This window comes from Pollachius pollachius (genome assembly GCF_949987615.1).
Source record: "Pollachius pollachius genome assembly, chromosome: 7".
Taxonomy (NCBI): domain Eukaryota; kingdom Metazoa; phylum Chordata; class Actinopteri; order Gadiformes; family Gadidae; genus Pollachius; species Pollachius pollachius.
Genome location: NC_136940.1, coordinates 8,358,756 through 8,384,134, shown reverse-complemented (window position 1 = coordinate 8,384,134; position 25,379 = coordinate 8,358,756). Strand labels below are relative to the sequence as shown.

General features: G+C 41.3%; 3 protein-coding genes across 3 annotated transcripts; 2 read left to right on the top strand and 1 right to left on the bottom strand.

Moving 5' to 3' along the window:
* Positions 1-1,683: 1,683 nt before the first annotated feature.
* Positions 1,684-4,324, top strand: gfi1ab (growth factor independent 1A transcription repressor b). Its single transcript, XM_079740548.1, has 6 exons — positions 1,684-1,845; positions 2,424-2,600; positions 2,822-3,213; positions 3,346-3,483; positions 3,611-3,776; positions 3,907-4,324. Exons 1-6 carry the CDS (start codon positions 1,734-1,736, stop codon positions 4,083-4,085), a joined length of 1,164 nt encoding a protein of 387 aa, XP_079596674.1. The 5' UTR covers positions 1,684-1,733; the 3' UTR covers positions 4,086-4,324.
* A 10,322-nt stretch (positions 4,325-14,646) lies between these two features.
* On the top strand, positions 14,647-21,959 carry LOC307078589 (glomulin-like; the record flags this gene model as incomplete). Its single annotated transcript, XM_079740482.1, has 18 exons — positions 14,647-14,700; positions 15,770-15,895; positions 16,699-16,809; positions 16,901-17,009; positions 17,867-18,119; positions 18,376-18,466; positions 18,745-18,914; positions 19,057-19,110; positions 19,194-19,224; positions 19,415-19,504; positions 19,711-19,752; positions 19,837-19,910; positions 19,995-20,079; positions 20,324-20,433; positions 21,030-21,093; positions 21,181-21,316; positions 21,618-21,712; positions 21,864-21,959. 18 exons carry the CDS (start codon positions 14,647-14,649, stop codon positions 21,957-21,959), a joined length of 1,791 nt encoding a protein of 596 aa, XP_079596608.1.
* Positions 21,960-22,271: 312 nt separating this feature from the next.
* Positions 22,272-23,630, bottom strand: cUnh1orf146 (chromosome Un C1orf146 homolog; the record flags this gene model as incomplete). The annotated part of the gene is made up of 5 exons (XM_079740274.1): positions 22,272-22,385; positions 22,604-22,682; positions 22,816-22,987; positions 23,272-23,365; positions 23,565-23,630. The coding sequence occupies 5 exons, from the start codon at positions 23,628-23,630 to the stop codon at positions 22,272-22,274; spliced, it is 525 nt and encodes a 174-aa protein (XP_079596400.1).
* Between the last annotated feature and the right edge of the window lie 1,749 nt (positions 23,631-25,379).

Below are 25,379 nucleotides of genomic sequence, written 5' to 3'. Positions count from 1 at the left end.
GTGAGATTGTTGTGTGTGATGCATTTTTAATAAAATGTTTGATAAGGTTTTGCCTCATTTTCATACCGGTATTGCATTTAGACTGACATCCAATGGCAGGGTGCGATGCCTGCATTTAAACAATCTTTATTTTACCAAATTGACAAAATGGTTGACAAAATTAACCAATTTCATAATCCCATTGAAACGGACACTCATTTTAGAACGTATGAACTGATCTCTTTGGGTGTATTGTTTTATTCACCCGTCAACACGAGTGATGAAATTACGAGCGCTTCTGTTTTTGTAAAGCCCCTCCTCACAGATTATGGTTACTGTGATTGTCGTGTTCAGGAAGTTCGTTCTTGAGGTTTAAAAAGGCGATTCTGTCTTTCTCATTTATTTTGGCAAACAAAAAGGTCTATTGGATCATTACCAGTGTGACATTGAGCGTCTGTTGTTGGATTATTAACTCTAAAGGCATATATACGCTGCATCGTCGTTGCATATTTAAAATGATTTTCGTGAAATAATAGGCCTACCCATTCGAGCCCTTAAAAATAGCCTGATTAATGCAATATTGCGATTTATTTTTAATATCTTTGCATTTTAGGGGCGCGTATTTGGGTGCTGCAATAAACGATTATAATAAGCGTAGGCCTACCTTATATATTCATGGGTCTTCATTGTGCCTTACTTGGTCTAATAGAGCTTAACCTATAATTGTAAATAAAAACAAACAAACAAACAAAAAGAAAAATAATTATAAACTACACTGCGTTTTAAGAACAAAATAGGCCTGTAGCCTATCCTTATAGCTTTCAAAAAAATATGTACATATTGTGAATCATCCGACAAGTCTTAAACGAGTGTTATGGAAGATAAGCGTCGGGACACATTGGCCGCATGGTGCGTCGGACGCAACCCGGCGTGATGGTGTGAATGATGTGAATAGCTTATCGGAGGCGGTCCGGACGGCGCCCCCGCGGCGCGGGTGTAACGAGGCGCGGCTGTGATTTCCTGCTTCGCTGGGAGATAGAGACCGTGGGTGACATTAGTGAAGTCCTGGTTCTGGTCGTGCGTTTAGGAGTTAATTTTTTTAAGTTCGTTCATGTCCATCACCCCCGTTATCATTGAAACGCGTTGTGTAATGCAGAAAAAAAGGATAGAGAGTTGTCGAAAAACTCTAGGCCTAAGTAGGCCTACCGATCTCCGTTAGTCACGACCAATGAATTATAAACATAGCCTATTGTAGCGTCTATGAAGGAACCGAAGCGCATTTCTTATATTAGCCTAATCAGATATGCGCTTTACTTCTCTAAATCCTTTGACGGCATTGAGGACTGAATGACTTAAACACACACATGGACGCTTCGCCTCACGTTTCTCCCCGTGCCTCCAGATTGGGTAACGGCGTGATAACGCGGCCTGTCACTTATCCTGATTGCAACTCCCCGTTGAGACGCACCGCGCTGTGAGGGATCACCCCTCCGCACGACGCACCAAGGACACGCGGGAGGCGGTCTGCGCGCTGAAACTCTAAAGGCACCTGTCCCCCCTCACCACACACCTGAACGGACACACGTCTCTGCGCATGCTCCGTTTGCGGTGCAATCTTTTAAAGCAATTGAAACCGCGGTACAAACCAGAGGCGTTGGACTCCTTTCAGACTCACTGCAGCATCGCACAGAGGAGCCCCTGATTGCCCCGGAATATCACAGATTTGTTTTCTAATAGGCCGTCTGCTGGAGAAGATGCCTCGGTCTTTCCTGGTGAAGAGCAAGCGGGCCCACAGCTACCACCAACCGCGTACCATGGAGGAGGACTACAGCCGGCTGGATACCATACTGGCACAGATATGTTCAGGTAAACATGCACTTCAATTCATATAGCGCATTGTCAATGATACCTTGTTTAATATAGTATGTGACCTATTCACACGATAGAAAACCACTGATTATTGACGTTATTTCATTGCATCACAATTATTTTGCTGACGCTTTTGACGTGTGTTTGAAGTGTGTGGACAAAGCGTCAGCAACATAACTGCATTCGACCATGAACGTGCAATAATAATTAAAGGACATAAATTAATCAAATAATCAAAGTGCTTCATATGAGACCATCAAATCATCATCATCGAATGATGATGATTTGAACACAATGTCTGTTATAGGCCTAAAGGCAAACTGTTATTGGTATAGGGTCATTATTCAATCAGCCTAGTATAAATGCTTATAGTTTTAAGATTGCATTATTTTTCCTTGGCCTAATATTATACTATTAACAATTGTTCTAATGTACTTCATTTAACGAATAGCTCCAGTTGTTTAAATAGCAACAACCGGTGTAATGATATGCATAGAATATGTTGACGTATAGCCTAGATCAACTATAAATGAATAACGTGGTTCACACGTTTTCTTCTTTATTTTTGTTCCTAGAAGCAGACACGATCCCAGAAGACTCGATGGACCCGTACGGCCTTTCTCCGGGGTCTCACCCGGCTGATAAAGGGAGTTATTCCCCCGTCAAGTCCCCGCTGAGCGGGGAGGACAGCGTGTGTCAATCCCCGGACTACGACGACTTCTGGCGCCATCCCTCCGCGTCTCTGTCCCCAGGTAAGACCCGGGCCTGCTTCACTGGGCCTGATATGTTCGTTTACTGACATAATGACATGTTTTGTTATCATATAATACGTTGAAGGTTATCGGATTTGAAGATAAATGACCATAGCTTTATTTGATTTGATTATTATTGATGATTTGAATTTGATTATAATAAACGTGTGTGGCGGTGACGTATTAACTGTTTACACATCTTTGTCTCTGCATCCCTTCAGTGAACTCGGAGAAATCCCTGTCGCCTTTGGTGGATGAGACCCAGCCCTTCGTGGTGCCCTTCAGGCCGTACGCCTGGAACAGCTACTCGGGGTCGGACCTCAGGCACCTGGTGCAGCAGAGCTTCCAGCACCACGACGCGGGGTCGGACCAAAGCGCGTGTCTTTCCTTTAACGAGGACAGCGCCAACAAGGCGGCTCTCTTCGCGGAGAGGACGGGAGAGGAGGACTACGGCGACTACAGGCCCACCATTGGTGTGTTCAACCGAGCCCCGGTGTTCTTCCCCGACGAGGTCCTCCACGGACCCCCCCAGGACCACTTGAAGACCCCGTCCGAGATACTCTGCTCGCGGCTCATCCTCAACGGCGCGTACAAGTGCGTCAAATGCAGCAAGGTAATGTCGAATTGTATGGAGGGCTGCTCCTCTTTTTTTAGATTTGCCTTTGAGGTTTTCGAGTGTCTCTGATTCAAAACTTGGGGATTATTTTTCTAATGCCGCTTCTTGTCTTTTTTTTATTTTCTAAAGGTGTTTTCAACCCCGCACGGTCTGGAGGTCCACGTCCGAAGGTCTCACAGCGGGACGCGGCCGTACGCGTGTGACAACTGCGGCAAGACTTTCGGACACGCAGTGAGCCTCGAACAACACAAAGCGGTGCACTCACAGGTAGGCTATAGATCTATTAACAATGTAGAGGCCCTATACTGTAACGCTCGACTGCATGCATTATACATGAATTATATACATTTAAATTAAGACATAATTCCTGATGGTTTTTGCTCTCCGATTCCAGGAAAGAAGCTTTGACTGCAAAATCTGCAGTAAAAGTTTCAAGCGGTCTTCGACACTGTCCACGCACCTCCTGATCCACTCGGACACCCGGCCGTACCCCTGCCAGTACTGCGGAAAGAGGTTCCACCAGAAATCCGACATGAAGAAGCACACCTTCATCCACACAGGCAAGGCCGCTATAAGATACACTTTGTATCCTCCCCAAACGTTGTGCGTAAAGCGGCCTGGACGCGTCTGTGCATTAATTGTACGAAAGTGGAGGATTTGTAATGATTTTTTTTAATTTATTTTTTCCAGGGGAGAAGCCGCATAAATGCCAAGTGTGCGGGAAAGCCTTCAGTCAGAGTTCCAACCTCATAACGCACAGCCGGAAACACACGGGATTCAAACCATTCGGATGCGACCTCTGCGGCAAGGGCTTCCAGCGCAAGGTGGACCTGAGGCGGCACAAAGAGACGCAGCACGGCCTCAAATGAACTCTCCCCACAACAAAAACTTTATAACGAGAACATTCAGAAACACTAAACTATAATATGTTGGCCTATACCACAGAGAACCAGTGATAAGCTATGGAAAGCCATATATGGGCTTCGAGGAATCGGTTGTGTCCATGATGTTTCAAAGCTGGTTTGAATTCCCTTGGGTGGATCTGAACCCAAAATATTGACACTCCCGCTCCCAATCGGTGCTCCAGCAAGAGGAGCTCACGGAAATCTGCGCCTCTCCAAAGATCGGTGTTTGTTGTCAGTGGAGAGGAATGCGGGCAAAACAAGACACACGACTGTGTGATTTAATACACATAAGGGTCACTCATTTAACAATGCTGTTTCCATTTTTGCACATTGTGTTGTTGAAAAATATTCCCATATAGGCCTGCTATTGACGTGGTATACTGCAATATACATCCTGAGATGCCAGCTGGTTTGAATTAAATTAAATATTACAATAAAACTAATTATACGTTTTCTATTTAAATATCATTAGCCATGGGACAGAAACAATTAGGCTACAATGTAACCCGATTATTGTCCTTAAAAAAATAGGCTTGTTATTTTAACCGCCAATAGCCAAAATACATCCGACCTCACATGTGGTCCGTGCATTTCATATGTAATACAATTATCTAGAACTCGTTGATTTTATTTAGGCTAGATGATTTTATAAGGAACGTCATTTCTTACAGACATTTTGTATCAATAACTGATAGACAGCAACACAGTTTGGGATCAGTGTCCGGGCATTGCACTTTGAGTGCACTGTCAAAGTGCAAAGTCATGTGTAATAGCCAGGAGTCGCTTTCGCCGTTGGCTATTTGTGTGCAAAACGCCGGGAGACCAGAGAGTGAAGTCTCCAGAAAGGTCTCGTCTCTGGGCGAGGAAGAGTGCGGTCGGACGTCCGTCTATAATTAATCAGACAAGGTTCTTCAGCCGAGAAGGAGGACTCGTTTTCTGTTATTTAACATAACGTCAATGGCGACCCAATGCCAGATTCGTTCTTAAATCTATTAGAAATCAGATTATCTCAATGTTAAACATAAGTAGGATGTCCCCTAATGTATTTTTATTTGTATTATTTAGAGTGCGGTCAGTCGGAGATAAAGCAACAGCACAAACATCAACGTATAGGCTTTAACATCGGATTGGGGTTCATGAATAACAATATAATTCTTTGGATTCAGTGAATCCCTCATAAAATGAGCAGTGTAAGCATAAACAAGTCTAACTGATCATATACGCATTTCCAAATTTCTTTGACGACATTTGGGTGTTCGTGTGTGAGTTTGTATGTATGTGGTCACCTATCTTGCTTAGGCTACTTTAAAGAGGAAGGCGGCCTATCCTAACTTAAATCAAGTGTCTCGTTTTATCTAACCCACAAAGAAAAAAAATCGGAATAATAAATAAAAAAATACAATTAAATCAACTGGTCCACACCACTTGGGCTACGTCGGGAAGCGGGTCTGAAGAAGCGCATTCAGCCCATTCTATTGGTGGCTCAACTTGTATGAGCAGCAGTTCGTTTATCACGAGGTGTTTTAAGGAACTGTTTGTTTTGGCTCGTCTTTTGTTTTTACGTCAAACACCGTCCCTACAGCCCCCCAGATGCTTTTATTTGTTGTTGATTTTTACCGTGCAATTATTTTCTCAAATTTTGATCAAATCTATTCATTCCTATAGCCTACCTTCGGTTCGGGGGGGGGGGGGGGGGCACACTGTCTTTATATTGGATGTTTATGTCACTGCGCGAGAAAAATCCCGGAAAAGCAACCGGTCAAATGTCAACTGCACCTGCGGGCTCGAAGCTGTGTTAGCAGAAAATACAGTTGGCCTATAGGCAATCATCATTTCGTGTTAACGACAATGAATTTAAATTGATCAGAGTACAACTGCGGGCCCCGCATCAAATTCCATTTGAGTTATCTTATTTATAAAAGGTCGGAGATTGAAGTTTGCTGTTCTCGACATTGATTGAAATCAGTGACTCACGAGGATTTTTTATGCGTGAGTTCCCCCCAAAAGATCTTGCAACATCCTGGCCTCCGAAAATAAATGAATATTTTTTAAACCCCAAGCCGGAAAGACAAAGGGTAAGAAAAAGGCCTCATAAGCTGAAGCCACAAACCCGCAGCACTGCAATACGAAATGAGATTAGTTTTTTTATATTTCTATTGTCTGTTTTCTATTATATTTCTATTGCACTGTTAGCTAAACGACTAAACTAATGATAACCTGATGCAACTATTTAAAAAAGTCTCACACTGTTCCTTTCGGCCTGCTTGATCCTCTGAATAAAGACGGTCGGTCCTATATTGTGCGTTGCGTGTTCTCCATTTGAAAACCTCAAATCCATGACGCTTCAAATATGTTTACTCTAGATTCTCGCCTTAGGGCTATTTGCTCGGTATTTCGAGGCCTACGTTTTGCTTTGTTAATGGGCTAAATCAGGCTTCACTCACTGTAAAGCCTACAATGTTAGCACATATTTAAATAACCATGTGGATATATTCGAAGTATTAGCATATTAGTTGTTGCCTACGTTATCAAAAAGCCCATTGCACGCTTTGATTCCCTAAAATGAGCTTTTCAAGATAAATCTCGGCGGTGCGCCTTGCAGCCCAATGTTCACATGAGCCATTAGGCCCTGCTAGATTTGAGTGTGGCCGTGGAGTTGTGAAGCATTACTCCACTGCCCAAAGGCATATGAAATATGAATAGAAACTGGCTTAATCGATTTGAGTTGGTGAGTAATCAGAGCATTGCAGTCTCGATCTCAAATTCAAATCCAAGCCTAGGCCACTGCTTCACCCCATGAGAGAAACGCGCGCCTTTTTCCAGACACGGGTTTAGCCGCAGCCTGTGAGTGAATTAAGTTTTCCTGACATATCTGGCATAGTTATGCAATTAAATTCGACTTCCACGTTTAGTGGTTTTGGATCGTTTATTATTAATCAGAAATAACATGAATTATGAAGCACATATTTTAGAGGCAGACTTAGATGAAGTTCTTTGCATCTTCAAGAACTTTAGCAAAGACCCGATCTGTAGGCTATTAAATGTCTATTCTATTGAGATGTATTGAGTTTCATATTGTTCTTACAAGAAACAGGATTGTGACCTTTTTTTTAAAAAGACAGTCCTTAGAAAATAGACGTATAGGCCTACAATAATTCTGTTACCAATGTTAACAGTAGGCTATGTGACAAGACCAAAGGCCAACTTTTTTTTTTTTTTTTGCAAAAGCAACCAGAAGCAAAATCAACAAAACGATTAAACCTGATAAATCTCATCTATGCCTCGCTTGCGGGTCTTATTCCCATCCTGCCAATAGTGAATAGATGCAACCGCCACTGTCAACACCATCTCCATGCCCAGGGTTCCAGCACTCAGGGCATCTGGTGAGAAAAGATGGGCAGGATAAGGATAGGACGGTGGGGATTATTGTCTCGGGGCTGGAGGGTATTGTGTACGGTCATAATAGTGCAGCGGTTGCTCTCAGTGCTGTTCAGCAGATTTCACACAGGTCTGGCAGGTTGGGCAGAGGCCACCACTCAAAGGACTCTCACAGATTTCCATCGCAAAGCTGATTTAAATCTGCCATGATGAGGATTGAGGTGCGAGAATGGGACGGATGGAGTACTACAGGTGGTGTATCAAAATTTGTCGGTTAAAAACAAACGAACATTATTCAACACTTTTTCCTTGACTTTTGTATACATTAAAGAGATGATAGCTAAAGTGATAGAGAAACAAGGGAGATGGGAGTGAGAAGTTTGCTCCACACCTGTCCTTTTCCCGGTGGCCAGGTAGGCTGGCTGGCCACCGTGCGCTCGACACAGCAGCAATAGCTTGTGTAGGACAGGGCTCTTTTGTTGCAAGCCCTTATTCATTATTCACCTGATCTGAAAAATAGACTCCACGCTAACTGCACAGCTGTCATCGGGCAGCAAGGCATCCCCACAAATTATTAATGACGCTGGTAGAGAAGAAAGGAAGAAAGAAAAAAAATAATAACAGGAGACGCTGGCAAAGCAGGTGACAGGCTGCGAGTGCCCTGTCACCCTCTCCTGCTAGCTGGGTTCCTCACTTGGCTGGCAGCGGCTGCAGACTTTGAGCCCTGCAGGGAAACTGTTAGCCACACACAGTTGTGGCACACGTGTACCAGCGATGTGTGTTTTTTTTTTAAATGATTCACAATTGAGCATTGCTTCTCTAAGCTGACCTTAACCATCCAACCTCACTCTAAATATAAGCATTAATGAACGTTTTTGGAATATATAGTGGTAATGTTATGCAAATTACCAAATCCAAATGATTATTGTTCTCAAGCAACACAATTATGGAGTATTCTATTAATATTAGTTTTGCGCAGGATAACCCAAGATGAGTTCTATAGTTGTATTTCAAGGCAGTGAGGTGGAGGTGCTTCTGCTTAGGGCCACTTGCTCTTCCCCTGTCCTGGTTATGATGGCATGTCCCCTGGCTACCATCACAGACTGACACCCCAGGGAGCCAGTCCGGCGACCAAGGTGTTTATGTGTGCGTGTATGTGTGTGTGTGCGTGTGTTTGTGTGTGTGTGTGTGTGTGTGTTTGTAGATACCCCTGAGGGGATCGGTTTATTTATATATTTATACCAAAGCCTGTCTAAGCCCATAAATGTGACCACACACCTACAAACACTCACACGCACGCACACACACAAAAGGACAAATGAGAGCGGACATTTTAGCTCTGTCCATCCCTGAAAGCTTTCCATTAGGCCGGTTGTGCTTGGAAGGTCTGGGGCCCTGAACAGCATGAGGCCAATAGGGGCCAAGTAGCACAAGGCCGATAAAAGCAAAGGGGGTGGGGGTGCTAGTGTTGGCTCATTTAAAGACATATTTACACGGTTCATTAAGCATTACATATCACCTCACCGTTTAGATGTGAGCTTTCACCCACTGGAACAAAGACCCTGGTCTGCTGTACAGAGCTAGATTCCTCTGCTCGCCACACTGCATTAGGACATGTTTGTTTGTTTGTTTGCACACAAAACACATACTGGATGAATCATTATCATATTCTGTGGGTGTATCAAAAGAATTGTAAAACACTTTTACGTTCAGCCTTGTTAGAATCGTTTAAGCGTCATCTCTGCCTTATAAAACTTGAATACTGAGTGACATTAAAAGGATACACTTAAAAAGGTTAAAAGGGTTGATAACCAAGTATTCTGTTGAGGTATGTAAGGGATGAGCGGGAGCGCACTATACAGCCTTTTAAAGTGGGTCTGACAGCCACATGACTGTCCCCAGACACAGCACTAGATCGCTTAGGATTTGTCTCTAGTTATCTAGATGATTATGTAGTTGTTATCTTGTTGAAACGATGACAAGAAGGTAAAGGAAGGAGTTTGCCACATGAATGAATCTTTGTTTACCTAACAAACAAATACAATGAAATATATATGCTTTTAAACATCTAAATATGGTTATACTGTTACTCGACTGTGAGTTGAATCATTATCTTACTGTTATAATAAACATTGAAATGATGATTCATTTATTGACCAAAAATACAGGATGTAATACACATCAGTGGTTTAGTCAAAACCACTGAAGCAATGTAATTTGGGTATCATTTTCTTGAGTGATGACACATTGGAAAACACGTGTAATTAAAGTGTCCTGTGCCCTAAGCAAGCATTTGCATGTTTAGCATGTGTCATAATGGATGTTACACCTCTTCCCCCTTGTCTACATAAACCTGCATTCAAGAGCAAACATGGCAAGGCAAGATATTGCTTTGTGAAAGTCATCCCCCTTACCAGGCCTGATTGCAGCTATAAATCTATCTAAAAAATTCATAAGATCCATTTCAGAAATGACCAAGCCAAGCGTGCGGCTATACACCCCAACAGCACAAAAAGAGAGAGAGAGAGAGAGTGCAGGACGCAGAATAGCTACAAGGCAAAGCCAAGCACAGGAGGAGAACATGTACAAAACGACAAAGATTTATTCTCAGCCATGATCAAATATTAATGGTGAGGCATTCAAGTAAAGTTACTTTTTGTGTTCTGATTTAATGAATGATTTGTGCGGTGGCGGAGCCAGGAGGCACAGATGTTGAGTTTGCTGAAGCCTGTGCTAATGCCCTTTCAGGGGTCGTGTGGTCATGCGGCAGGCTGCAGCAGGATCAAGAAAATGTTGGGATGCTGGGCAGCGATATGCTGGAGTCGTGGGGAATTTAACACTGGGCAGGGATATACTGGAAAGTACAGGGGTCTTAAACAGAGGGCAGAGATATAGGCTACTGGTTTCGCGGGGACTTTAACACAGGGCAGAGATATGCGGCAGAGGTACACTGGATATGTGGGGACCTTAAAACAGGCAGAGATAGACTGGGCAGAGATGCACCTGAGTCTCTTATAGTAGAACTGAGGCTTAACCAACCATATAGATACAGGTGAGGGTTACCAAACCAAAGTATTGTGGTACCGGTGAGTTACTAAACCTAAGCGTTCTGGTACAGCTGAGCCATACCTAAGCATTGTGGTACAGGTGAAAGTTACCTAACCATTATGGTTAGGTCAATTACATCCCCCGGGATTCATAAAGTCCTCTGTATCTGTACCTGGTATAATTGAGCCTTACCTAACCATTCTAGCGCAAGTGAGGGTGACCTAACTACTATGGTACAGGTAACCAAACTGAACCATGCAAGTAACAGATGAAGGTTACCTAACCAACGTGGCACAGGTGAGCCCTGCCTTACCTGCACCTGAGCTCTTTGTCAGTAAAGGATTGATCCTGAGTGAAAGGAAATGTATCCGGGCGATGCTGTGGCTGCCTCATTCCCCCTCTGGCAGACGCTGAAACTTTAATGACCACAAGGAGAATCTGATCCACTATCCTTATCCACCGTATTTATCTTGAAGCTCAAAGTTTTGTTTATTTCTGCAATATCATGCAATATCAACATCACCTTATAATTGGTTTCTATCAGGGGAGTGCAGATCAGCTGTTGCTAAGTAACTAACAAGAATTGTGGCATTCAATGCACTTAGTACAATATAAGAGGGAAAAAAAAGGAATGGAGGAATAGACATTGGGCTGTCCATTCAGCCTGTCTTGGTACTCGGGGCCAAATACCAGAATGTGAGTAAAACACAATGGAGGTAAGAGGAACAATTGATCGGGGAGAGAGCGGGCAGGAAGTGCATCTTGTGGCAAGTAAAATAAGCATTTTAACACTTGACTGAACACCAAGACAGAATGAAGGGAGTTAAAAAAAAAGAAAAGGCTAAAAGCCTCCATCACTTCCAGCAAGACATTGGTACCCCAAACACGGTGTGTCAGCATCTCTAAACAGCGGCGAGGGAGCGGCGTGACAAAATCGCTTTGACAGCCAGCTCACATGTAACATCTCCTGCTCGCCCACCTCGGGGAGTTGCCGGGCAGTTTTGCTCCATTGCCGGGGGAAACCAAGCCTCGTGTGCGATCTCAGAAAGGCGCTCGCCTGCGAGTGTTGCGCGCCACATTGCACGCCACTTATTGATCCACGTCAGACAGGGTGTCAGTCCCCGGCCTTTAGCTCCAGCAGCTTGAAGTCTGCGTCTGTTCAAGGCAACTGCTCGCTGTGTAGCCCTATTGATTGGTGGACAACCCGACACTGGTAATTGTCATCAAAATGCCGATGTACAAATGGCTGAGCAGGCTGGTGGAGACGGAAGGGTCCGGGGAAGCTATGGATTATCTGGGGTGGTCCACAAGACTCATGTTGTTCTCCAGAGGAGATGTGAGGTGTCTTGACATGTTCCTCTCGCACTGAGAGCTTCCGACTCATACAACACTGGTGGATAAACAGCATCACAGCATGCTGAAAGACAACACACACACAGTGTTCCCTGAACACAATTCCCCCCCCCCCCACTAACTACTACCCCTTGTGTGCTACAGGCTTGTAAGCCTCTACAAAAAGGGGCCAAGGTCAACATTTTCCCCTGTGTGACCTAGCCCTCCATTAGCTCCCAGTTTTCCAGTGTTTCTCTTCTCAATGCAGGTCATACAATACTTATTATTTCAGGACATTCTGTTAATTTGTCCACTGAATATTCCATGTTTAATATTTAATGATCTATACCTCTAAATGTATATATATATATTCATTCATTTTGCCTTACCTTATCGTATCTTCCAACAATGGTACTGCATGTCCACATCCAGAAACTACGGTATAATTAAAAAATAGTTTAACAAATGAATTAACAAAAGACTTGGTCTTGGCCTTAAATGCAGCCTGTGAATTCATGAAAGGGTATAAACACATGGATAATACGTTTGTGAGAACCAACAAGCAATCACAAACTCAAATCTGGATGGAATAAACCAAGAGCTCTCTTATCTTTAAAAAATCAAGTGCATCAGACCAAACTCTGAAAACCTCACTTGATATGGGGCCCCTGGGAGCAGCCCTTACCAGAGCAGTTTTCCTTGACAAGGCCACGGAGGCCTGGGGAGGTATTTGGCAGACAGGAGAGGCAGCAGCAGTGGTCTGTAGGGCCCCTAGGGGCCCGGCGGGGTAAATAGTACTCTGGAAGCCGTATGCTCTCTTAAGAGGTCACCAAGGAAATACAGGAGAGGAGAGGAGAAGTGGAGCCTTTAGCCTGTTCTCACAGGACAACAGCCTGTTTGTATACCAGGCCACTACATAAATACTACATTATCCTTAAAGGTACGCCACACAGGGCTCTGCCTCTTCTGCTGATATGAATTCAACAGAATATGTAAGGGCAGGTTGCAGGTTGTGTGTGAGAGGTCAGTATACATGAAATATTTTTTTTTATGGTAAATGGAAAGAATAAGCTTGAATGAGCACTACTAAATATAAATAAAAAATAATTTTGCTTGTCTTTGACATGTTATGCTTAAGCTCAAGAAAATATGATATTTTCTCCAATTTATTATGTCAACTTCGATGCAACGGAATTGCCACCAACAACCTAAACATGTTCTCATGTCCTCGTTGTGAAAAAATGTATTTTTGTATTTGGAACAACAAATACAAAAAAATAAAAAAATAAAAATAAAACAAAACAAAACATATAAACAAGATAATTAAGAGCCAGAGAAGGAATCCAGTTACACTTATTGTTTTCCTGTCATTGAGTAGATGAATTATAAATGGATATGTGATAGCAGAAGGCTCCCCACATGCTTAAAGCTAGCCAAGAGGCTAGCACACAAAGTAGCAGTAAACACTATACTGGCTGGCAATTACACCTTTCAAACATCAACCACTATATTAACTAATGGAAATGATAATGAAGGTAAGGTGACAGATGGCTTCAGAAGCGCTATAAACTAAGCCTAATCTGTAATGTGAAACTAAAGACAGTTTGTAATATTCGATACGTCGAGACTCTGCCGTCTTAATAACTCTATTGGGTCTCTCAATTACTTAGAGAGTGTGTGGATTTGTTCATAGCTAGATGCTATTCTATTCTTGACAGGTGATCATCTATTTTTCCTATGGCAGTGATTATGTCTACATTGTGACGGCTGTGGTCACATGTTATTTACTCCCATATTCCTAAAGCCAGGGGCGACAACACAGACCTCACCAGAAGCCCATTAAACAGGCCAGAACCAGGGACAAACACAGAGCTGCATGCTGGTGTGGCCATTCTATTTACACTATAGTGCCTCTTTTGTTCAATGCTTTCAACGCACTGCAATAAGTAGAGTAAACCCAAGCAGCAGATGTTGGCTAAATCCTGCCCTTCAAACAGGCTCCTGTCTCCATTTATCTCAAATCAGGGCCAGAGCCGCCTCTTTCTGAAGCCAGTTAGATGGAGGAGGATGTCTTTGGTTGTCGCTCTATTGTTATAATACACAAACACAGAGGACAGAGGGGACGCGGTGTCCTTTGAACTCTTAGGGATCATACAGAGTGGTGCGTTTTTACTGAACAATCAGGGATAGGCTCCCTTTATCCATACGTATGCCTTCATATTATATGTTCCAATTAATTACATTAGACTTGTGATTAATTCTTTGACAGTGGATTGACAATTTGGATTTATTTACCCTTTGATTCTTCACATCATAATTACTGCCACCTTTTTCCCTAAAATAAAAGTATTTTTTTAGGCAAAAGGTATATGCTGTTAATGTCATTCTAAATTCTACTTTTATTTTCCATTAAACAGATCTCCAGAACTCCATGAGTATGCTTTATTAGGCCAAACCAAGACATTTAACAGATTTGTTCCCGAGTGCTTCTTCATTACAGGGTAGACTATCATTTTAGGTCCTTCAAGACCATTCTTCAGTGACCACACTGTGGTCGTTGACTTTAATCCTATTACATCTTGTGCACAAAGAGAGTTAAGAGGTTTACGTTGGGGATGCGAACAGACCAGCACTCTCTTGTCTTAAGCAGAGCGTAGTATTCAGCCAGATAGTAGGACTGCCACTGGTTTGTCTGGTGCATGTCACCTTCCTCTTTGGACGAGGTAACCTTAGACCCCAACAATCAAGAGAAATCATTGCCAAACGCATGGAGACACCAACGCTGTCCGTGGATCAGATCAGTGATGTCATCCAGAAATGGGTGAGTCATCAACGAGACAAGGTCTTTTGTGTGGGCTGTCAGCTAGGACAATCTCCCTGACAACTGCTATGAAGCATGTAAGGCACTGGGCCCAGGCGGTGATATGGTTTTAACCCTCTAACAGCTAGCCTATATACCACACATGTTATTTACTACCTGTTGCCACAGACAGACATAACGTCCAGTCAAGTTAATATGTGGATAGCAAGCAGTCGTAGTTACAGTCTCAAAGAGCTTAGGAATCTAAGCTCTTGTAAGGGTATTGAAAAAATCTGCAACTCAACCAATGAACACGTTCCAGTTAAAGCTAAATTCCACAAAAGCTAAAGCAATAGACAATGCAAATGTGATTATTAATTAAATGTATACATAAGTTTTAACCTTTATTTAACCAATGAGACTCATTGAGATTCAGATTGACTTGCTCAAATTGATTAAAAAAAAACGTAACTTACATAAAACATACTATTACAGCAGGGTTACAGAGAGTCATCAAAAAAATAACTATAGGCCCTCATACACAAGCCTAGAGCAACCTCCGGTTTAGGCATAAAACTAAAAATCCATTGATTTTAATAGTTGAAGGTTTGAAACAAGGACACTGCATAGATCTGTCTAGTTCCAAGCCCTTCAAAGTTGATACAAATGATCAATGAGAAATAAAATCCTTCAGTTTCAAGACCTCCATCGGAGAAATCAATGTTTTTAGCAGCATGCTTAAAACAAGGAACGGACATTGATAGTTAGGACCGAAGGCTGTAAGTGCTTTAGTTCTTTTCAGTAAATACCCAGGTAAGGAGGAGCCAGTCAAAATAGTTTTATAATGAAAAACAATCAGTGGGTATACGAGCATACAGGGAAAGCCACTCCACAGCTCTAGCATACAAGTGCAGTGGTATTTGAGATATATACAGCCGGTGAGGAACCATAAAGCACAATTATAGACAGTATCCATATTTCTAAATATGGGCCTCAACACAATGATTCAATATTATAAGATAAACTATTAAACCAAAACAATGATGTTATCTTCAACTTTACAAATGTTTTGTAACCCGTTTTGTTTCAGAGAGAGACACCAGAGGAAGGATGGAAGCCAGAAGACGTCAAGCTCTTCCTGGACCTTGGATACAGCTGCCTTGCTCAAGGGGATGCAGCACAACTCCTCACATTTCTTCAGGATGTGAGAAACAAGGTAAATCGTACACTCTGAACAGGTGGAGGCAGTTACATATTATTAATTGAAATCAAGTTAAATTAATAGATTGAAGATGGTTGTTTTTAGGTATTATCTTCTGAATAGTTCCCAGCAGTGATAATTAGTTACAGATTTTGTGTTGGTTGAGGTCATGGCAAGGTCTGGGGTAAAGTGACACATCATGGTGAATAACCACAAGGACATTATAGAGTTCCGTCCACTAAACTGAATTCACAATGCTCAGAAATTCGCATCTGGGAAGGACAGCTCACACCTGAATAACTAGAGATGTCAATCGGAGGACTTGGGCAGTGTGAATCTGTTACCAGTCCCAAAGGAGACCTCAAAGGGGGAAATATAGACAGTGACCTCCTCAGCCAGACAGAATTCCCTTATTATTCCCTTAGCATGCTAAACAGCATTGCTCTGCCTCCATCGGAGCAGACGTCATGTGTAGTGGCCTTCTAACCTGGAAGTGTGGGAAGCTAACGGGCAGCTTTGCATTCAAGGTTTCCCGCATCACTGATAATCTTTTTCCAATATGGCTTTCCTCTTACTCCATAGTTGTCTCCCCTGCTCAACCACAATATCTTTGTTTAATCTCAAAGTATATTCTGTGCTTCAATTTTGTTTCCTATTCCTATAGCATTGAAAACTGATATTCATATAAACAGGGGCATAACAAGGACCCCAAAATAACCAGAAGTCTGGAGGCCTTAGGCAATATGGAATATTGCGTAGGAATTACGTGCAAAAAAAAAAAAAAGTGAAAGTGAAAATGAGTGTGGTCTCTTTTTAAGGAAATTGTCCAATCTATGGGCTGTGGTCTCCTTGCACCTCTTGCAAATGAAATGACTAAAAGGGAGAAGACTCTGGTCCAATGTGAGATGGCGATGACTCACCTCACCATGGTAGGTAGCCAACCATGAACTCTCTGTCGACAGCATAGACCTACATTTAGATAGACAAATGTGCCTAATTATCTCTTCTTCTTGCGTCTAGACCTGCAGGCCAAATGAGCTCCTGTATGGTCTGCTGAAATTGATGGACGATACTGATGCCAGTGTTATTTCAAACACCATCATAGCGTTGGCTCCACATCTCCACACAGGTATTGGGAGCGTTCAAAAGACATGATCGCTAGCTTGCAAATCTTTACTCAACACAGATCTAGTCAGCAGTCAGTAACTAAATTATTTTGATCTATGCCTTTTGCCTAGATTCTCCCCCTTACCTGAAATATACTACCCTATTCTGACCTTATACCTATATCTGACGTGGCATAGGAATTTCCCCAGCAAGGTTGCGAATTTGGTATGATTATGTGGGGAGTGTGTTTATGCTATAAACTGCACTATCACACCGAATCAAAAGCTGTGCATTTGGCAACAGATTCAACCTCTATCATTATTGCTTTTATTTTCTATTCATATATTTTTTTAGTTTTGAAAATGTATTTTATTCACATGCTTGGTAAACCAAGAGCAATCGTCTTATTTTGTATCTGTAAATGAATCATTTCCAAATGAATCATTTAGAAATGTGGAGGGGACATGTCCCCCCTCTCCCTTCCCCTCAATTGCGCACATATCCCATAGAAATGTATCTATACTTGCAATCCCAATCAAAGAGATATAGGCAAAGTATTTGCCGCCCTCTGCTGGGAGATAATATAATCCCAAACTATGGTTCCTTATCGTCTTTATTCCATGACCCCTTAAATATTACATCCCCTTGAAAGGTACCTTCATGAGCTGAACAAAGATTATGAAAACATTTCTAAACATAATACACAATATTTTAGTATTTATATAAACCTGTAAAAGGTTGAGCCATTACTATTTTCAATTATACCATTTTTTTCTAAATGATCTATCAACCATCCAGATTGCATAGTGCATACGAACCAGTCTCTGCCAGCAATGTACCAACCCCTTCCCATAACAGTGATTCCCATCTCCTCTAAAGTGCTGCTTCGTATGGGCGAGGGACGGGCGGCCTCTCTGGACTCGGCTCTGTCTTCCATTCAGAAGCAGCTATCCCGCCTGCCGGTGCCTTACACTACGCAGCTGGAAGAGTCTGACCAGTATGGCCTGTGTCGCAGCTGTAGCGCCCTGATAAACTTTGTCAAGCCCTTCGTGGAGGAAGTGAAGGGAAAAGATGGCAAGAAGAGCTCACAATGTCGTGAAGACCAAGAGCTGAATGATGTGCTTCTTAAATTGTGAGTCTCAATCATAGTATCTTTGAGATCTTGATTTTAAAAAGCAGAACAATGAGGAGTTTACATTGATACGGCCAGCCTAGGGTCATCTTTCTGTAACATGACCCCTTTTCACTCCTGAATCAACATGGATTATAATTTGTCCTGCCACACTGCTACTCTCATTATAATCATCTGACAGTTATGTCTGCACTAATAACGAAGAACAAACCAACTAGCAGTGCACTGATTATACTATATACTCTTTGCCCTGCAGCTGCATGAGGAGCCTGAGAGAGCCAATATTCCAGGCTCAACTAGACCCCAGCAGAAAGTCCTCTCTGTGGTTCTTTACAGTAGAGATAATGGTTTGAACATTTCATTCACATCAATAGAATAGCTAATAGAAGCCTTAACTTCAGTCAAAGTTGACAGCAATATACGGACAGTACATGTGAACGTGGAGATGGTAATATGGTGTACAGAGATGTGTTAAGATTGCAATGTCAACCACCTTTGTCTTTGAGCTGGTGGGTTCAACAAGGGGGGTAATGAGATGCAATAGCAGCATCTTCAGCTACAATGGAAGCTTTTTTTTTTTTACACCAAGCACCAAAATAATGGCCCAATGTATCCCTGTTCCCAGGCCATATTGGCATCTCTTCAAAAGCCTTTGGCTGACCTCGTGCTGTACGTACCCAAGAAGAGAAGCATCGTGGTGGAGGAGACTCAGGAGACTGATGAGTGTAGGGCGTCCTTTGCCTACCTGCTCTTCGTCCAGGGCATCGGCATAGACCACTTCCCTGCAGTGTTCAGGTGAAGAATACAAACTAATCGTTATCTGACATGCTAGGAGACAACAGATTCAGATCAGAGTGATAATCCAGCCCTTGCATATTAATCGGATTACTGTCGATCTTAATTACATCCATTAATGTATTTATGTTCTTCTGTTTAGCCCTAGGTTTATACTTCAGTGCAACATGGAATACATTAATCTCCTGCTCAGTAGGCAAGTATCTGTGCAATACAATCTAAATAGTGTAAATCGTTAAATGAAGGATGTCTTAAAATAATTGTTCATTTGTTTGACAGAAAAGACGAATCATACGTACTTAAAGGACTGGTAAGAAAACAAAGATGTAAACCTCTATTCTAGCTGTAGCTAATCTAAGCCTACAGGGAGTATCCTTGATCATATTCCTAACCTTCTCAAGTACTTGTATTTTACACTCAGTGTAAATACGAGTAAAAACATTATAAAATGGATTAATATTAAACTAGGTCATTTATGTACGATCCCTTTTTTCCTCCAGGAATTATATGCCAGAAGCTTGGACAGTGTAGAAGACGGTAGTCTTACAGTGGATCTACTTGAACTGAAGACGTTCTACAGCGTTCAGCAGGTACTAAATACCAAGGAGAAAGTACTGTGGTAATATCATCAATTATTTTAATAGTCATCATATTACTATAAAGAGATTGCCTTGGTGAGTCTAGGTGTACTAAACAGCCGTTTGGCCCTGGGCAACGAAAAAATGCTATGTGTGATTTTTGTTATCAAGGATAGTACAAACATTTCAAGGTTTATTTAATATCAATGTTTTTACAGAACTTGAGACAAATTCTCATTGAGTGTCCATCGCAAAAATTGGTGAGTACGAGAAAGAAGAGAAATCATGAATATTTGACCGTCCTAAGGGGAAGATGAGTTCATATAATACTGCTGTTCTCCCAGAGAGAGCGGGGCCTGCTGGTGCTTCAGTACTTCATCAACAAGTTGAATTCACAGGCAAAACACCGATTTTTCAGGTGACATTTAAATTGTAGTAAATAACTGCACTATTGTATGTCGATCAATTTATGTGCTCTGATGCTTAATATACATTTGTACAGGTGTATGCTGAAAACCAGCCAGCATTCAGGAATAGAGGGTTACATCGTCAAAAACATAAAAAATCAGGTGGAATTTTCAATGAAGGTAAGACAAAATAAATCTGTGTGCCCAAATTCAATTTTACTTATTTGTTTCATTTCATTAGGCGATAGTGGCCTAACTGACCTTTATTTAAAGTAAATCTTGGGAGATCTTCGAGATTACCACTTTAAAACAAATTGGATATTCTCTACCTGATCATGTTCACAGCAAGGCTAATTTATAATACACCACCTTCAGTAGATGCAGCTTTGAACATATGTGTGAAACCTGATCATTTCGTTCTTAGCCAGGGAACGAGAATGAATGGTTCTTTGGAGTGGAGTTTATTTACCTACTGGAGCAGGCGCTGAGTTTACCACAGGGTGCTGAGACCTACCTGCTGCAGAACATGGACAGGTGGGTAAAAATGGTACTATTCCAGCCTTTACAAGGGAAAGGAATGATAACTTTTACTAATGGTTCTCTTACTTTGATATTAATATTAGATATGCATTCTAGTAGTAAGATATATCACAGTAAGTGTTCAAGTGAATTAAGAGAAAATTGTAATTTGCCTCTAATTATGTTATTACGGGTTATTAAGGTGTGCATTAAGCATCAGAAAATGATGTTTCGCTAAATCCATTGCAATCTCAAGTAATTCCACTTTCCTCATGGCTACATAGTCAAGCGGGTGAACAATTACCACAGACTTAAGTCGTCTAACTAAGCCACCCACATTACAACGACAGTGCCTATTTACCTTGTTTCGAAAAAGTAAAAACTATACAAAACAGCTAGGGGGGGGCACGGGGGCCGTGGACACAAACCACACCCCTACAATCCTGTTGTCTGAGTTTCTAAGATGATAATGAGATGTATATTAATGTACTTTTTCAAATGACAGATATAAGGTAGGTGTGTAGTGGATACTCTCTGTGATGCTAAGGATATTTTACGTTGTAGATACTTTTGTCCATCACTTTAACACAAAAACGTGTTCCTTCCTGCAGGATAATGGAGGGCCTGAATCTTCTACGTTATCTTCTCATCAGAGACAAAGAATGGAAGAGCAAAGTGAGTGACAGGTTAACCACTTCTTTGTATTAGCCGTTTGCTCCTATGCTAAACATGTTAATGCTTAACCCCTTCTCCTACTGGTAGTCAGCTGTGTGGGAGGAATTGTGCCGTATCAAAGATGACCATCTTAAAATTATGCGTCTTGGCATCACCATGTCAAGAACATATTACATCAATGAAGCAAAGACCCTGCGGGAGGATTACAAACTGAAAGCAAGAGGTAGGAATTGTCTACGTACCTGGTAGTTTCAAACAAAGTAATACCTCTTAAATGCCTCTTCAAATTTAAATGATGGCCCTTGTTAGTGAGTGAATCTATACCGTGACACATATGGGATATTCCTTTTAACATCTTTTATAATTTTAGGTTTTATTTTATCCTTAAATGTTTGTACAGTTAATATCTGTATCATTTACCAAATATCAAATGACAGTTATTTCAGAATATGATAGTTGTTTAATACTCTTTATATGTTTCTATGGTACATTAACAGCTTTTCATACTGTATGTGTTCTTTCAGAGGCTCGGGCTGCAGCTAAATCGACTCAGCCAATCAAAGGCTTGAACATGAAGCACGGCAAGATGGCTGATATGTCCCCAGAGGTCCAGTACCAGGTACAGTGACACAGAAATGTCCCAAAATGTTTAATTTTGGTGGCATCCGGCTTTAGATTACCTAAGTACTTCTATTCTACTCTCTACTTCAGTTGTCTGCCACGGATGAGTCACAAATATACTTTTTAATCGTGGCACATTCTTTTTTCAGGTCATCCAGAATGGGTTGGTGTCCTTTGACCTAATGGAAAGCCTTATCTTTCGCATTGAAGAGATAAAGGATGAGAAGGCCAAGAGTGTAAATTAAGGAGATTCATTTTAAAGACTGAAATAATTGCATTGATCAACCAATTGCATTGCACAGCATTGACCAAAACAAAGGCTTCTCTTTATGTATTTCACTGAGGATCTTTAATAAATGGTATTTTGGATTTTTTAAAATTATTTTAATACACTTCCTTTTCTGAAGAAAACTACACCAACATCATTTCAACAGTGGAACTACGATATAAGATAATAGAAGAAAATAGAGAAGAATTTTATGTAATACATTAAAAAGGCTCCTTTAAGACGTTTTGTCTTATGACTGAACTGGACGTTAGAACCCTTGTTATATTTGTTACCCCAGTTTTGCATCTTTAAGCATCTTCCACACTGGGCTGCGTTCAATGATGTGGGCTCTGGCCAGAGACAGACGGTCTCGAATGGTGTCCACATTTGGCTTGCTGGTGGCCTGCACACATGCAATTCCATACACTGATTTATTGCATCATTAAATAAACTCATAAGCATCAATCCATCAGTATCCATTAGGTTTCTTTGTTTTTATCTGGGCCTGTAAAGCCCTTTGAGACTGCAGCAGTGATGAAGTGCCCAATACACTTGAATAGATTAAAACCAGCCAACCAATATTTTTGAAAGATATACTACAGATGACACGATTATCCGTACCTTAGAGATGGTCAACATTCCTTTGATGATGTCACGATTGTTCCGCACAGGAAGAATTTTCAGGTTGGTGCCAAAGAATCTAGAAATATAAAAAAAAAATTGTTTCCATGATACAATTTCGATACAACAATTTCAATTATAAATATTTAATAATGACTTAACCTGTGCACATGTCATATTAATGACTTGATTTGAGATTGTTACAAGCTTACCTCTGTTGAATATCTGATAAGATTTCCAGTTCTCTCTTCCCGTTAAATGGCGCATAGAGAAGTAGGAAGCTGTTCCGATGGACTTTGATAAAGTTTGTTATCTTTTCAAAAAGTCCGGTCTCATTTACATTTTCAGGCAGTTCATCCAGGCACACCAACAAAAATGCAATTCCTGTTGAAAATCCATTTTAATAGTTTTAAGGTTAGATGGATTTGAACTGAATCTGACATTTGCTACAATAATGATACAAATGCACACTTGTTTGTAATCTCAATATAATTAGACAGTGGTTTTACAGGTCTACTTTATAATGCTGTGGACCAACCACACTGGAAGTACGTGTACAACAGTATTAAAGGAATTGTACTTCCAATCCGAACGTGTGTTTGTGAACCAACCACACTGGAAGAAGGTATACAAAGGCATCGTGCGTAAATCCTAACCATGATGGTTACCTGATAACGGGAAAATGAAGGCGCCACATTCGACGCTGTCTGAAAATCTGATGAGATGTTGCTGTCCTTTCAGTGTCGCTATCACACCGTGGTTCTTAAAATGAAGTAAACAATAGTAAATGGCGTATTCTTCTTTGGCTTGTTTAATTGCGAGACATAATTTGTATACTGCTATTTTATATAACCTTCCCTAAGCAGCTATTTCGCTGCACTGAATTAATTTAGCTAGCCGACTAACGTCCACTGAACACCAATCGAACAGTATAAGTTTGCACCTATATATTGACATTTACCTGAAGTGATGAACTGGCAATGATGGTAGTTTTCCAGGGAATGGGCTGTTGGGTTTTGGTCGTCATAATGTAAACCAACGTTTATGTTACAATTCAAACTGGAAACTATTGATTGACTACTTGGCCTCAAAGTTGTCTAACCCTCGATTTGATGGCTCGAGGACCTAACCGTCCAGACCACGAGTCTAGAACATTCAACAGAGACCACAGCCTGGGCCTTTTAAATGATCCACTGTAAAGTCTAGATCACGAAATTGAATGTTAATTTATTAATACATAACATGTTAAAATAATAAGCAACATAAGAAAAGGTATTATTCATATCACAATAAGACATTTAGAGAATAACAATTATAATATTGAAATGCAATAACAAAGCAAGACCTTGTTGACAATAAAAAACAAAAACCAGACAAAAGGTTTATATTTCTGGATTTCCGGATACAAATATAATTTATGAGGCACTATATTTACAGCCTTTTCATTAGCAATATCCATCTACTTAAAAAGCCTTCATTGGCTTCTACTCTGGTGACCCATTCCATATTAAGGAACATGAAAACGACAGAAATGATCTACTGCTGGGGCCATTACACAAGGTACAAATGAGATAAGATCAAAATGTATCTGCATCGTTGCGGTCCCCAAAGCCGTGGCAGATGTCTTTTTTCGTCCATAAATACATTCAGCCATCACAAAGAAGCTGAAGAAAGAGAGGGATGCCGTGAAACAGGAGTGTTGGGGAGGAAGCTTTTCCACCTCGATGTCTTCTTGCAGCATTTCCTCCAGCTCTTTGTCCCCCCCCCCCGACATTACTCTTGAGGAGTTGAAACAATCAAACAATGGATTAACCTTCATCCTACTCCCTGCCAGACCTCTGTCTCTAATCCCCTATTTTTTTTTTAAAGTAATTGATCACTTGAGCAACCAAGGGGTTGGTATAAGTACCAAATGGCCCTTTGTTTGACTTAAAATCCAAGAGATCTCCCACAGACCCAACAGTCTGTGGGGCAAATCGTAGGTATCACACCTCGCCAATTGTTAAACCCAGAGAGGGTGTAGGCGGTTTGTGATTGGCTTTTTTGAATAACATAACAGTAACCCAATAGGAATCAGGGGGTTTGCATCTTTTTGTGTGTTAACAGGTAATGATTGGAAGTAACTGTTAGCCGCGCCCGTGTCATGTGTTTTGATATACTGTGTTTATTGATGAATTATGATGCAGGATTAAGAGAATCATTGAAGGACTGTGGTGGTTGCTGATGCTTGGGTATCCTGTAGGAGCTTGACTCTAAGGTATTGTTGGAAGATGCAACTGATCTTTCTATGTACTTCTACAAGGTCTGTCTTTGTGTATATTTTATTATTTTAAGCTCAGCAATACAGCAACTGTATTGTCAAGGGAAATCCCATACTCACTGTTGAAAGGGTTAGATTTGTTGTTGTGTACCTTCCTCTTCATTGAAACCCACCCATGTTGGTACTGCAACACCAACGATGGAGTTCTATCGGTTTAATATACTTAATTTGCTATCATGTTAATTCTGGACAAGAGCAATGTAAAGAAGTGAGGTCTGTTTTGCTTTTTTTCCCGAGAACAAACTTTTCTTGCTCTTTTTGGAATTCGCCCGGAATGGTATGGAGACCAAATGAACCATTTTGCGGATTAAACATTAACAATGACGTCATGTGAAATCTGTTATAATGCAATGTGAGTACTTTATCAAGTATTCCATCAATCTTTCGTTCTTCGATAGTCTTCTTTATTGTCTTTGCGGTTTCTACTACCGATACGATACTACTTCTTAGACGCAC